Below are 15,452 nucleotides of genomic sequence, written 5' to 3' on the forward strand. Positions count from 1 at the left end.
CGCGGTTCCAGACTGTAGCGCCTACAACCGCTCGGCTAACCCAGCCAGCTGTAGTAATTACAGAAAAGATTTTTAGGTACCGCAACTTTCCAAAAAAGAGCTATTTTCACATAGACAGATCAATGTGTGTATTCAGAGACGTGAAATGTAGCAAAATAAGCACAATTTGTTGCACTTTTCTGTGAAATTACTACATTTTCATCTTTTCCTTTCTATTCCATGCACCTTTCCCTAATTTTTATCCGCATTTTTAATAGATTAGAGAAAACTTCTTTTCCTCTTCTTGGGCAGGATTTTAAGATTTTGTTTAATCAGAAGACGACTATGGTCAAAAACTATAAAATCTAATTTATGGAAAGCACCAGCAATTATTTATATCCCCCAGCAACAATGACTAGCTTCACCAGCAACAGTCAATTTTAGTAACAATGATTAACCTGCAGGTGTGAAATCAAATAAAATTTAAACAATGATGCTGTAACAGTTGAAACCAAAATTCAGTTAGCACTGGCATATATTTAAAAGTTCCTATACATCGATTGTGTACTGTCTTGTTGTCCATGTTAATGTTTTACCAAAACGGAATTTTCATACCAAAATCATGCCCAAGGTTGTGTGCACTTTCAGAAGAATTCAATAGTCAGTTTATCGAAACTGATAGCACCGTTGTGCGATGTGCCATCTTAAGTAAATATTGCAATCGATGATAAGCATCAAAGAAACAGAATAAACCAGCACATCCAGAGCAACTGAGGCAAACTGCTGTGATACATGGCTTCAGTTTAGGATGTGAAAAGCAGCGGTCATTGAAAGAGTTTAGTGCGGATCTTGCCCTGGCATAGATCCAGTCAGGAATTCCAATCCACAAGGTAAACAATCCTCCATTCAAATCATTTCTTGAGAAGTACACACAAAGAAAAATACTAGAAAGAGAGCACTTCGAGAAAAAGTTACTTGTAGTCAATTTATGAGAATGTTTTAGAGAAAATAAAAGAAGCGATCGGTAAACATGAAGTGAGATGCGTTTGAGATGAAACCACTGATAAGATGAAAAGATATATTTTGAATGTGATGATTTTCCCGTTATCTGGTGAATGGATGAAACGTGTGCTTTTTAAAGTGTACCAACTCGGGAAGACAAATGGCTGCACGATAACGCAATTATTCAACGACTCTGTATGAAGCTGTGGTCAGGCGGGGCATAGGATACAAAAAGGTCAGGCTTGTGGTGATTGCTCAAGCATGCTACATGCTTTTGTCTTTCCAACAATTAAAGGGTGTTTAGCTCAATGTAAACCATGTGACATACATTGCACACGGTCTACACCGTGTTTGCGAAGATATCGGGAAGAATTACTGTGGCATACATGACTTCACTGCTGCTCTAAAGAAAATTCTGGTTAAGGCTCTCATTCGTCAAGTTCTGTATCAAGAAATGAGAGAACTCCACCGTCCATAGTTTCCTGTCATCATTAGGTGGGGTACGGTACATGGATAAGACGCGTGGTTTTCTTTGAACGCATCATATGCGACATAAACCCAATAGAAACAGCAGCCATCAAGTAGGCACAACAATTAGTCAACAATGAAGACCTAGAGTTTAAACTTTTTGCAGTATTTAACTGGTGAGATTCAGAATTTAGAGGTAGAAGGCATGGAGGAGGAGGAACAATAGAAGAAGTTGATGAGTGTTATGGACATCTTTGGTGGATTTCCTGAAGACAAACAGGAATTTAATTTATAGAATAATCAAGATAGGAAACCTTTGCGATTTTGACTGAATTTCCGTTATGGGCGCTGAAAAGACATGGTCCATTGGTTTATGCAGATGCTGAGCGGAGTTTCTCCGTATGTAACAAGCTATTGAGAACAAAGCGCCAGCAGCATACAGTAGTGTCAAAAAATTGACATTATAAATGGGACAAAGAAAGTTAATGTAGCGTGTTTAAACTCATATAAAGTAATTTCATCAGCTCCTTTTTGCAATTATTTTCAGAATATTCCCCCCCCCCCCCTCCTTCCTTTTTTTGGCCATAATTTGCAACTTAAAATCCTTTCACTTCCTCTACTCTTGCATTTATACTCGACACACAGAGTATAACAAAATAATGTTAGGGCATAAGAACAAGCAGTATTGTCTGTCCTCCAAGCTCGTTCCTCATACGTATCAAGTGCAGTTTCTGCCACTTAAGAGTGTATGTGCGGGACTGCGTTATGATCCAGACGGTAACCAGTCCACACTATAGATCATCTGCCAGTTCCTTTTCAGCAACTCCATGTGCGTGCCTCCTTAGAAGAAAGGAGAATGGTCAGATGCTGTAAACACACTGGGCAAAACACAATGAATCTCAAACAATTCTAAATCGACGCTTTTCAAATAATCTACTGAAACTGAAGAGAAATTCATATAAACTAATCCTTACACAAAGAAATTTTTCATTCTTTACCATTGTCTCGTAATGTTCTAAATAATACCATGCAGTATTCCGAGTTGTACTTATTGCTGCTGCCTTGGTCGTGGAACATACCTGCTGGAGGAGGTGCTGTGGTCCAGGTGACAGTATTGAACGATTCGCTCAAGAATCCATATGCTTTGTGATTGTAAGTATTTTACAACAAAGCGTACAAATTCTAAAACGAAGCGTGCAACATAGCTGAAAGCGTTACATAGTTCTTGACTTTAGTAGCTCGAACGATGTTCCATTTACATGCATGCTACACAACCAGGATGAAACTGACGGTTCATTCAATATGCTGTGGAAAATATTGTATTGTTTAACGTATTTGTTTTAAGCTCTCAGTTAATGAGACTTTCCTTTCAGTTCTCAAATATTTTTTTCTCATGACTTTTAACATTTATCTTTCAGTAGTACATAATTTCGTCGATTCAGAGGTTGAGCGTTATACTGCCAGTGTGATTAATGTTACCTCATTTCCTCACAATATGTAACAAATACATAAAAATAACAGAAGGATTATAGGCTCTTACCACACATTATGTCGGAGTATTTAAGTGAGACTGAATGAACTTATAAAAGCAAGTACTGAAAACAGTCGAATAATTTTATTATCTAAAAACAGTGAACATGAAACAGATCATAGATTCTAGTATAAGTACAGAGTTATCTTTACAAAATAAAATAGCTATTGTGAGAGGATCTGACAGTTCTGCAATAGGTTCTCCATGTTAATAAAGATGCTTGCCATGAGTGCATGTTGACTGAAGTGCGATTCAGAAAAGAACTGTCAGAACCTACAACACATTATATGCTACCAAGGCCCCACACACGTTAGACATTAATTCGTTATGCAGAACTCGATGGCTCTTATTGATGGCATCCACAGCTTGAAATTGCCGAAAATCGCTCTTAGCGACGTCTTAAAAAAATACTAACGATATTACAAGTACAGATGGACATAAGGATATTAGTACAGGTGCTTTGGATGTTATAAAAACAAGAGGAACGCCAGAAATCGTAATTAAAACTGTGAAACTTCTTCTATGTCTCCTTTCTTAAAAATCTTCTAAAAGTATTACTAATGCATACCTTAAATAAGAGCGGCACATAAAAAGCCCATTACTTATACTTATTAGTTTCTAACTGGTCAAGTCTTTCTTTACTTTATCCTATATATGATATTTCATAGCAACAAAATTAATTTTCTCTGAAAAGATTTCTCCTAAACTAGTGATTAAATTTGAGGTTATTTAGAATATGTTTTCTCAATGAAATATTCTGAATCACTTGAATGTTCATAAGATATTTGAAAATTAATTTCTTACAATAAACACTAACGCTCTTTAGGTGTTTTTGTTTTAATAACAGAGTAGCCGATGCCACAGTACAAACACAAGCGCTAATTTTAATATAAATTAGCAACTAAAACCAAAATTGCATAAGATTTTTCATATAGTATCTGTTATTAACAATCAGCAGTTGTTTTAGTTCTTCATTTAATTCTTTAACCACTGCTTAGCACAATATCATTTTGCAATAGTAAGTGTTCTCCAAAAATTTTCAAGGACTATTACACTGCAAACAATTTCATAAATTATCTCAGTAAATGAAAGTTATAGTTATCTATAATGCTGTCCTAGACACTGATATGTAGCAGAAAAATATATATGTATATTTTATTTAGAATTGTTGCAATGTTTTCAGAGTTTTAATACTGTGCATAATACACAAATTAAAATTAAAGACTAATTCTGACAACAAGCCATTCTTATCAAAAAATATTTTCAAAGCTTATGAAACAATGAACAGCTAAACACAGGTGCTTTTTGATAAACGCTGATGAATGAATATTCGCAGTGTGCACTTTCCTTAGTGCTAGACGTCAAATTACCTGAAAAGTGACGTACAGAGTAATGTGGAAGCGCTTGCTGATTACTGATGTGTTTTACCACTACACTGCTGGCAAATTGAATGTCCAGGAATAAAAATCACAATTCTGCACTAATCATATAAAGTTACAGGCATCAACTATACACAGACAGAAGATGCTACTTGGTCGAATTACTTCTTTTTAAATAACAGTTTTATAGCAAGTTTCTGCAGTGTATCAAGCTTTACTTACTTATACCTTCGTGTCATGTACTTCACAGTATCTTAAATTTTTAATGTGATGCAATTACTTTATTTATGGTAAAATTACAAGTTACATATTTATACATTCTGAGTGCATTATAGCATTAAAAGCAGCAAATGATCTGACAAATCACGATCTATAGTCATAAATATAACGATACTTTACGGTTTAGTGTGAAATATATACAAATTCCAGCATCATTCAAGACGATAGACTGTTATTAGAATATGAACATTTCCTTACAATCACAGGGAGGTCAAACATAAGGAATAATTATTTTAAAACAAAAGTTACAGAAGTAATATCTTGTAATTAAAGTGGACTCTGTGTATTACGGAAGTATAGGTGATTTCGGTAGATACGCCAATACTAATGATGAATCCACAAAATTAAATTTTAACATTTAAAATTTCGAAAACAGTTCTATGAATCCATAAAATATATTTATTGTGATGGTTAAATGAAAGAGAAAAACCAAATCCTAATTGAAAAGTGATAAAGAATAATGGGAAGCCATCTTTTATACCACTCACATTTCTAGATATTAAATATAGTTACTTTTATTTCACGGTATATTTAAGATCATATATTATGTATCCAAAGTTAAATTTAGTGTGACTCGTCCAGCAAGAAAGAGGAAGCAGATCTCACGGGTTGTAATGCCGGCGGTAGCAAGAGCGCCAAGTTTCTGACAGCTCTAAGTAATTGGACCGCAGTGCTAGCTCACTCTGTGACTAAATCTTTGGGCTACCTCGTACGGCATGTGCATTTCGGCGCAAATGTTAAGACAGCCGCCTGTGGTGTTGTAAGTAGACGTGGCCACGGGCTGCCGGCATGGCGGAGATCTGCTTTCTCGGTTGGCCGGACTGCTGAACGTCGCTTGGTTCAGAGTACCGACGTCCGTAGCTTGGCGGGCTCCTAGATGAGCAGCCTTCCAGCGCCGGCCCCTAGGAGCGCCACCAGCACGGCGACAGCAGCGCCCGTGGCCGCGGCGGCGGGCTTCTTAACTGCACCCGGGGCGCCGTTGCACGCATCTTCCGCGCAGCAATACACGTTCGTGCCCCATGATTCTACTGCAAACAAGAACACACATCGTTACAGGTTCTCTGCAAGTGTACACTACACATTGTAAATGGAATGTCATTATTCAATTCAGAAAATGTTCTCGAAATGAAATGAGCTAAATTTTGTTAATTTAGTGTGATTGAACACGAAACTGACGTTAAAACTCGCATATTGTCTGCAGCTTGCAAATTGTAGGCATTGCTTGTAATTTACGTTGTTTTCACTAATTATCAGGCACCATTTAGTGCATGACTATGAGGAAGATACATGCCACCTATAGGTAAGTTAAAGAAACCTTCGAAGTAAAGAGAAGCTGTATGAATATCAAACGCTCAGATGAGAACTAACTCTTAAGCAAAGAAGGGAAGGCTGCAGCAACTGGAAGAAATACATAGAAGAGCACACAACAAAAGACACGAACTTGCAGACAATGTTATTTACTTATTTATTTATTACACTTTTTTTCTTTAGGTATTGGACTGTTCGAGTAATGACCCATTGTAGAATCAGCGATTTATGAGTCAAATACCAGGCCAAGGCAAACTAGTAGCGAGGCAGAGGATATTCCAACTGCAAGTATTTGGGAGGGATTTGCCAGTTCTAGCGTTTGTCTTACAACCAAGGACAGCTTCTTGGAATCCTTTCTCGGATCCAGAGGATGGAAACTGTTTTCAGTTTAATCTTGGGAAAAACTAATAATAAAACTGTCCTGTCTGTCTATTTGAACACGCTAATCCCCAAAAGGGCTAGACAAATTTTCATGGGGTTTTCACAGTCAGCATGAGCAACGTACAGGCCTAATTTTATCTAAATCGGGTAACGGTAAAAAAAAAAGTGTCTGTTTGAACATATTAATCTCGAAAACTACTAGACGAATTTTCGTGGCATTTTCATAGGTAACTTAAGCGTAGCCTGGAGCAACATCAAAACCCAATCATGAAATCAAAAATATCGTCTTTTAAAATTTATCAATGCAAAATTAACTCAGCCTGTTACATTTTCAAGGTTAAAGTGCTGAACCGATTTCGATTAAATTTGGTATGGAGATTGCTTGAATCCTGAGGAAGAATATTGGCTACTCTAGAAGATAAGCCATGTGGATGGTCTTAAAACGCTTCGGCTGCCCTGAACATTTTGTTGACATGATTGAAGCTCTCCACGATGATATGACTGGACAGGTCCTCTGCCAGAATGAAACGACTGGTGAATTCCAAATAACAAGTGGGCTTAAACAAGGATGCGTTCTTGCACCAACATTATTTGCTCTGTATCTGGCAGCTGTGCTTTACGAGACAACCGAAACAATGCAGGAATAGAACTAAACTACAGGTTTGATGGAGGATCATTCAACCAGTCCAGACTCCACTGAAAAAGGTTCACCAGTACCACTCGTGTGACAGAGCTCCAGTATGCTGATGACAATGCTTCTCCAGATCATTCACCTGCAGAGTTGCAGCTGTTAGTTGATTCCTTCAGCAGGGCGTATGAACGATTTGGTCTCTCCATCAATATTCCAAAGACAAAGGTGATGGCGCAGCCAAGTCCTGGATCCTCCGTTCCTGACTTCAGAATATCCATTTATTATACACCCTTGGAACAAGTGGACCATTTCCTCTACCTGGGAAGCATACTGTCATGTAACTGCTCATCTGGAAAAGATCTGGAGAATAGACTACGTGCTGCCCATGTAGCATTGGGACGTCTTACAAAGCGTGTCTTCCTGAATAAAGACCTAACAGTGTACACCACACTGATTGTGTACAAAGCTGTAGTCATTTCCACCCTGCTATATGGCTGCGAAACCTGTATGTTATATCGCTGTGATCTGAAGAAACTAGAACCCTTCAACTAACAGAAGCTAAGGTATATCATGGACCTGAAATGGGATGACTTCATACCCAACACGGCTGTTCTTGAGAAAGCAAAAATGTATAGCATGGAAGCTCTTATCATTGGGCATCAACTCAGATGTGTCGGGCATGTCCAGCGGATGAAAAATGACAGACTTCCAAGCCAAGTGGGCACAGGTAAAAGGCCACGAGGTGCCCGTCTCAAACGTTATAAGGAACAGTACAAGAAAAATCTGAAAAACTTGAACATCGATCTGAGTAACTGGTCCACAATAGCAGAAGACCGAAGTCGGTGGCTCTCAGTTACCTCAAATGCTCTTCAATACTTTGAGCTGGAAGAATGGAGAATGACAAACGCCGGAGACGTAAACTCCTCCAGGCTCAGCCACGTCCTCCACCTTCCATCAGCTGTAATGTCTGTGGCCGCCTGTTCCACGGTAGGATTGGATTGCTAAGCCATCAACGACACTTCCACGCCTGAACCGTGATAAAGGAAATCTCACGAGAGAAATGAAAACTCGGATACGAGTATCAGCCGACGACGAGAAGATAAAGAAAAAGAAAATACTCATAAGATGGCTTACATGTGTCCTTTTTTATATGTGTCGCATTTGTGGATAATATATACATTGTGTAAAGCCTAGCTCCATCAACATCAAGATGTAAAAATGCGCACTACTTCCATGTCCATGCATTGCACTGAGACAACTGGGGAAATGGTCGGGGGTTACACACCACGATGCTTGCCTAAAGAAGTTGATAAATGAGGGCAGCTGACATTATTGCACATACAATAACGTACGATCACTCATCATAACCAGACAACTGATGTGTAAGTGCAGCTGAGGGTAACAGCTAGAGCAGAACAAAGTTGATCACCAAAAGGGAAGAGCGATTAGATGCAGAGACATCAGAGGTATGATACTGGAAGAAGACTTCGAAAGAGCACTGAAACACTAAGTCAAAACAAGGTACCTGATGAAGATGAAATTCCATCAGAATTATCGAGATCGTTGGAAGAGTGCACCATGACAATGATATTCCACCTAGTATTCAAGATATTTGAGACATTCAAAATACCCTCAGACTTCAAGAAGAATGTAATAATTCCAACAGTTTCCAAGCAGGACACGTACTGATAGGTGTGTATGTTACAGAACCTTCAAACTACAAATCACTGACAAGAATTATTTACAGAAGAGTGCTAAGACTGATAGAAACTGACCTGTGGGAGGATAGGTTGGGTTCTGGGGAAATGTAGGAACGCACGAGACCATTCAGGCCCTACAACTTGGTTTAGAATAAATACTGACGAAAGGAAAAACTATGTTTACAACTTTTGACCATGTCGGCTGGAATATAACCTTTAAAATTATTTAAGGATACAGGGTACTTATGAATGGTGGAAAAATCTAATTTTTAATGACTTTATTAAATTCTGCAGTCTTTCCTGATTACTTTGATATATACATTATAGGGTTTGAAATGAAAAATGACCTAAATATACCAAATTTTAAAGTTATGGTTAAGTATGCCGCCACACCCGCTTTATTTCTGTTACAGAAACCAGTATTATTTCGAAAAGAACTGTGAACTTCCAGTTTCCAGCGATTATACGTATGATACATTGTATATGTTGGTAACAGTACAGGTTTCTAGTATCTTTAAATGGTTATCTTTGCTACTATTTACTTTTGTTTCACTGAAGCGGTTTGTTCACGTGTTACTGAATGTTTGTCGTCCAAGTGCTACATATATTTGTGGAAGTACATATCCTTTAGCGTGAAATAAATACGAACTATGCCATGCGCCAAGAATTTCAATAAAAGTAAATTCCGTGGTAACCAGTTCACAAACAAAGCAAGCCACTCTGTTGAAAGTAGCCTGTGTGTGAGTTCTCCAGGGAAGAAACTCTCACATGACACGCCTCTTGGTGATTCAAATTTTTGTGTTACCAATGACTCTGTTTGTAGTGGATTTGTTGTTGTTGATGTGCGCATCTTATCTTCTTTGATAAAGGAAGTGGCGAAATGTAAACAATGTGATGGTGTAGGCTGTCTGGAAATAACTGAACAACAAAGTAGCAGGAAGGGTTTAGCGTCAAAATTAGTTGTTCTGTGTAGAGCCTGCAAAAAATGTACCTCGAAAATGACTTCGGACATTGTACATAATTCATATGTTGCGAATTTAAAGTTAGTGTATAAAATTCGTGCAATAGGAAAAGGAGAAAAGGCTACTGAAACGTTTTGTGGTTTGATGGACCTTCCTCCTCCTCCCAGTAGGTTCAGCAAGTACATAAAATACTTTTAGGTGCCTTGACGGTTGTGTCTGAAGCATCTATGAAGCGTACAGTAGAAGAAACTGTAAATATTAGTGCAACCGGGGACATTGCTGTTGCACTTGATGGGACATGGCAACGTCGAGGACATCGTTCCTTCAATGGTGTTGTAAGTACTACTTCTCTGGAGAATGGAAAAGTTGTTGATGTTGAGTGCTTATCTCAGTACTGCCACACGCACTATGGTAACACTAAAGGACATATTGAAGAATTATGATGGTTACAGTGGAGATAAGAAGTGTGATGCAGGCTTACAAATATTTCAGAGGTCGGTGCCCGTTTATAACGTTAGATATACGAAGTACCTAGGCGATCGGGACTCTAAAGCTTTCAACAAACTTAATGAGTTCAATGTTGATACCTTGGTAACAAACCTGGGGTGTTGAGGACATGGGCAAAAGAGGATGGGTGCTAGATTGAGGAAGCTACCAAGAGAAATGAAATGAAAGTTGCTATCTGATGGAAAATCTGTATCTGGCCGAGGCAGGTTGACAGAAACTGAAATATACATCCTTCAGAGTTAGTATGAACTGGCCGTTAGACGAACTGCACCTCTGAATGATGTTAAAGCAATGAGAAATGCTGTATGGACCACCTGCTTTCATAAGTTGACCACAGATGACCACCCTATTCACGGACTTTGCCCTAAAGGAGAAGAGTCTTGGTGTGGTTACCAAAAAGCAAAAGAAAGTGATCAAATATACCATCATAAGCATTCTATTCCTGAGCCTGTTATGAATGAAATAAAAACAATTTTTAGAGATCTGAGTGACCCTGTTTTGCTTAGAAAATGTCTTCACAGGGGCACTCAGAAAACAAATGAAAGTTTCAACCATTGCATATGGGAAAGATTACCCAAGAATGTTTTTGTAGGACTAAATACATTAAAAGTTGGTGTACTAGATGCAGTGATATGTTTCAGTGATGGAGTGATAGCAACGTTGGAAGTCTGAGAAATTTATGCATAAAATGTGGCTCTAATATGGAAGACCAATTGCTTGCGTGTGACAGGCAATGGGTGCATGAAGCTAAAAGATTCGCTCTTCAAGTTAGCAAAGTGGCAAGAAGTGCTAAAAGGAATGCTGAGAGAAAGGGTGAAGATAAAGAAATGATACAGGGCAAAGACAAAGCCTCAGAACTGTTCTGAGGCACAGTTTAATTGGACTCATATTTTCATTCGCAATTTCCCGCAAGTTGTATTTTTCAGAATTCAGGTACAAATATTTCCTAAAGCTTATTAAGCATTGCTCTAATTTTTTTCTGTAACTTGTAATAGTCCATACTATCGTAATAGACCTAAGCTTTATTGCAGAATCAACTAAATTATAGAAAAAATAACATTTTTATTAGGAAAAAATCATAAAAATTAAAATGTAGGACGTGATATTTTTATCCTTGTAATATACATAGCAGGTGGAATTAAATAGGTCTAGTACCTCAGTCATCATGTCATGCATATCTGGAAAAAATTTGCTCTCCTTCAAATGTATAACATTGGATTGAATGGTACCTCAATTTGAGGAAGCATTTTGCAAAGAAAATTGCATCAATTTCTTTGTAATTTTTTAGTGACCCTAAGCAGGTTCAAAAATATTCAAAACAATTCTAATTTGTTTAGAAAGAGTGCTGCATTACCTGATATCAACAAAAAAATCTGTCCAACATATGAATTATAAACAGTGCCTGAAAGAAATAGGTGTTGATTTTTAAATAATATTGAGCTAGAAAAGTACCCTGTATCCTTAAGTTTTCAGGTATGAAATACTTGGACCAGAAGATTATCTATAACTTGTATACAAATCAGACAGTAGTTATAAGAGTTAAATGACATGAAAGGGATGCACCTGTTGAGAAGGGAGTAAGACACGTTTGTAGCCTACCCCGATGTTACTCAATACGTACACTGAGTAAGCAGTAAAGGTAACTAAGGAAAAGAATCGAAAAAGAATTAAATTTCAAGGAGAAGAAATAAAAGCTTTAGGCTTTACTGATCTCATAGGGATTTTGTCGGAGATGGTAAAGGACTTGGAAGGTCAGCTGCGCGGAGTGGATAGCGTCATGAAAAGGGTTATAAAATGAACAGAAACGACATTAAAGGAAAAGTAGTGTAGTGTAACAGAATTGCATTTGATGAGGGATTTAAATTACGAGTAGTAGACGAGTTTTGCCATTTGAGTAGCAAGAAAATTGTCTATAGCTGAAGTAAAGAATATAGAGAATGCAGACCAACAATGGCAAGAAATGTGCCTTTGAAAAAAAAAAAAAAAAAAAAAAAAAAACCAACAACATGAAATACAAACGTAAGTGTTAGGAAGTCTGCTCTTAAAGTATTTATCTGGAGTGTAGTGAAACGTGGACGGCGAATAATACAGACAAAAAGAGAATAGACGCCCTCTACATGTGGTGATACACATGAATGTTAAATATTAGATGGGGAGACCGTAATGAAGCCGAACTGAGTCGAATTTGGGGAAAAGAACTCTGTGGCTCAAGCTCGCTAAACAGAAGGCTACTTTTATAGGAGACAGAGCCATTAACGAATAGTTAATTTGGTAATAGGGGCAAGCGAGGCGGGTAAAAATAGTTCGAGAGTGACAGACTTGACGACAATGAAAAACAAACAGATCGTAGCTGCGCGATTACCTACGAAAATATGAAGAGACTTGCACTGTAAAGACTATAGCGGAGAGCTACATCAGACTGGTCTTTGGACCGATAAGTACCATAAGAACAAAAACTACATCAATATAATTTATCTCCTACCTTCGATACTGATGGTGTTGGGCCTGGTGGTCTAGTGGTAACCTCATACCACGATCACGAGGTGTGATCAAAAACTAACGGCAATTTTTGTTTTTCTTATAGTATCATTATTTATTCATCAACATGGACTTTGTTCCGTACAGAGTAATCTCTCTTGGATATAACACACGTGTGCCAGCGCTTTTGCCAATCTTGGAAGCATTTCTGGAACTCACTTTTCGTTGTGGTGTTCGACTCCATTATCAATTCTTTTTTTTAACTCGTCATGGTGATAAACCTCGTCCTTTCATGGTTCTCTTCAGCCTCGAACAGAAAGAAGTTGCAGGGGGCCATGTCTGGGTAATGCGTTGGCTGGGCAACATAATGACTTTTTTTTGCCAAAAAAATCACGAACTAGTATTGAGATAAGAGAGGGAGCATTATCGTGACGTAATTTCCACAAGTGGTCTTGCCACAATTCTTGTCGTTTTCTTCGGATTGCTTCATGCAAACGGCGCATATCTTCCAGGTAATATTCCTTATTGACCGTGCGACCATAAGGCGGGAACTCGCATTATCCCATTGTAATCGAAGAAAACTGATAAAAGCCTTCATATGTGATCGAACTTGTCGAATTTTCTTATTGGCTCTTCAGGCAGTTTCCATTGGGACGTTTGGGCGTTGGTTTCGACGTCATACCAACACACCCATGTTCCGTCACCCGCTATAACCTTATACTGAAGTCCGCAGCTCGTGGTCGTGCGGTAGAGTTCTCGCCTCCCCCGCCCGAGTTCCCGGGTTCGATTCGCGGCGGGGTCAGGGATTTTCTCTGCCTCGTGATGACTGGGTGTTGTGGGATGTCCTTAGGTTAGTTAGGTTTAAGTAGTTCTCAGTTCTAAGGGACTGATGACCATAGATGTTAAGTCCCATGGTGCTCAGAGCCATTTGAAGTTCTGGATCGTTCTCGACTTCATTCAACAATTCCTGAGTCATCTCCGCGTGACGTCGTTTTTGGTCGGAACAAACTTTTCTGCTATACTTTTCATGCACAAAACATCCGAAAAAAACTGGCATGAGCCAAAGCATATGTCGAGTTCATCAGCAACATCTCTGATAGTGACTGAGCTATTTTCCAGAACCATTTTCTTTATTTCTTTCAGATTATCATCAGTAATCAATGAGTTAGAGTGTCCAGGTCGTCGTCTTCAACATCTTGTCGACCCTCTTTGAAGCGTTCATAACACTCGTAAACTCTTGTCTTACTCATAGCAAATTCGCCAAAAGCCACAGTCAACATTTAGACTGTGGTGCTGCAAAATTTAATGCAAATTCTTTGATTCAGCTGTTTCGTAAGTAAAAATTCGCAGAGCACTCGAAAACATGTATAACTTCTTCGACTGTCAACAATAAATTAAGCATTTAAAACAGCCGAAAATGCAAACATACATCAGAATCATGTGCACCAACAAGATAAAGAAATGCTTTATAAATCAAATGTACAAAGCCCGCAAAATTAAAAAAAATCCTGTTACTTTTTGATCACAGCTCGCAGCAGCTTATTCTGCTTTAAAATTACCTTTAAATCTAGCTGAACGTGAACTTCCGGTATATGACATAACAAAATCGTCATTATGTGGAGACATATCGAAACAGTGCAAGATAGTCATAAGGGACGAAAGCACAACGGCCAACAGAGAGTCTCTGGAAACACTGAATAGAACACTCTTGGACTTACGAGATAACGAGATTTAATTGAAGGTGTATTACTAATATTTTCAGGCGATTTTCGTCAAACGCTGTCTCTCATTCCGAAATGGACGCCAGCGGATGAAATAAACGCCTGCTTAAATAGTCGTTCGTCTGGCAATATGCAAAAATAATCTGTTTAGCAACAAATATGAGAATACCAACCTCGGGAGCCGAGAGAGCAAAATTTTTCCGAAAGCTTTTTACAAATGGCAGAAATCAACTATCCAATAGACGAAAATTCTGACCAAATCATACTGGCAAGTGATTGTGAAACATCGTTGAAACACCTGAACAACTTATAACTGGAGTACACCTGTACATCGTCAAAATTATAGCAATTGAAGATGGTTACGGAGCGAGTTATTCTAGCGACGAAAAACGAAATTGTCAACGACATCAACAAGACCGACAAAGAGATGATTCCGTAGGAAAAGAAAATTTACATGTCGATCGATACCATGACCGATGGAAACCGAACTGTAAATTTTCCTACTGGATTTTAAAATTCTTTAAATGTTCTAGGAATTCCCTTACACTGGCTCAAATTGAAGGTTAGTTCGCCAGTCAATCTGAATTCGCCAAAAGTACCTTTTGTACCAATGGCACCAGATTCTGCATCGGACAACTGCAGAATTACAACATGGTTAGGTTAGTGTTTTTTAACGTCCCGTCGACAACGAGGTCATTAGAGACGGAGCACAAGCTCGGGTTAGGGAAGGATGGGGAAGGAAATCGGCCGTGCCCTTTCAAAGGAACCGTCCCGGCATTTGCCTGAAAATATTTAGGGAAATCACGGAAAACCTAAATCAGCATGGCCGGAGACGGGATTGAACCGTCGTCCTCCCGAATGCGAGTCCAGTGTGCTAACCACTGCGCCATCTCGCTCGATAATTACAACATCCAAGTTAGTATAACGACTAGCAAAGGTAAAGGGCAAAAGGAATTTATATCGCGAATACCTTTAACATCATCTGGACTGCCCTTCAGTTACAGCCGATTGCAAATTCCAGTAAAGTTGGCTTACAGCAGGGCAGTCAACGAAGCAAAGGGTCAAACATTCCGATTTGTGGTGTTAACTTGAAGGAACCATGCTTTTCACACGGCCAATTGTGCAT

The 15,452-nt window shown here is 38.6% G+C and overlaps 1 protein-coding gene across 6 annotated transcripts in view; it reads right to left on the reverse strand.

Annotated features, from left to right (window-relative positions):
* Positions 1-3,042: 3,042 nt before the first annotated feature.
* The window catches only part of LOC126355736 (U-scoloptoxin(05)-Sm1a), a 1,173,513-nt gene continuing 1,161,103 nt past the window's right edge, over positions 3,043-15,452 (reverse strand). For 3 of the 6 annotated variants that reach the window (XM_050006106.1, XM_050006108.1, XM_050006107.1), the window contains exon 5: positions 3,043-5,666. In XM_050006106.1, coding sequence (XP_049862063.1) covers positions 5,512-5,666 — 155 coding nt within the window. In that variant the 3' untranslated portion in view covers positions 3,043-5,511. The remainder of the gene's footprint in view (positions 5,667-15,452) is intronic. The other 3 variants (XM_050006109.1, XM_050006111.1, XM_050006110.1) reach the window with 1 other exon arrangement.

Source organism: Schistocerca gregaria, chromosome 3 (assembly GCF_023897955.1).
Source record: "Schistocerca gregaria isolate iqSchGreg1 chromosome 3, iqSchGreg1.2, whole genome shotgun sequence".
Lineage (NCBI taxonomy): Eukaryota > Metazoa > Arthropoda > Insecta > Orthoptera > Acrididae > Schistocerca > Schistocerca gregaria.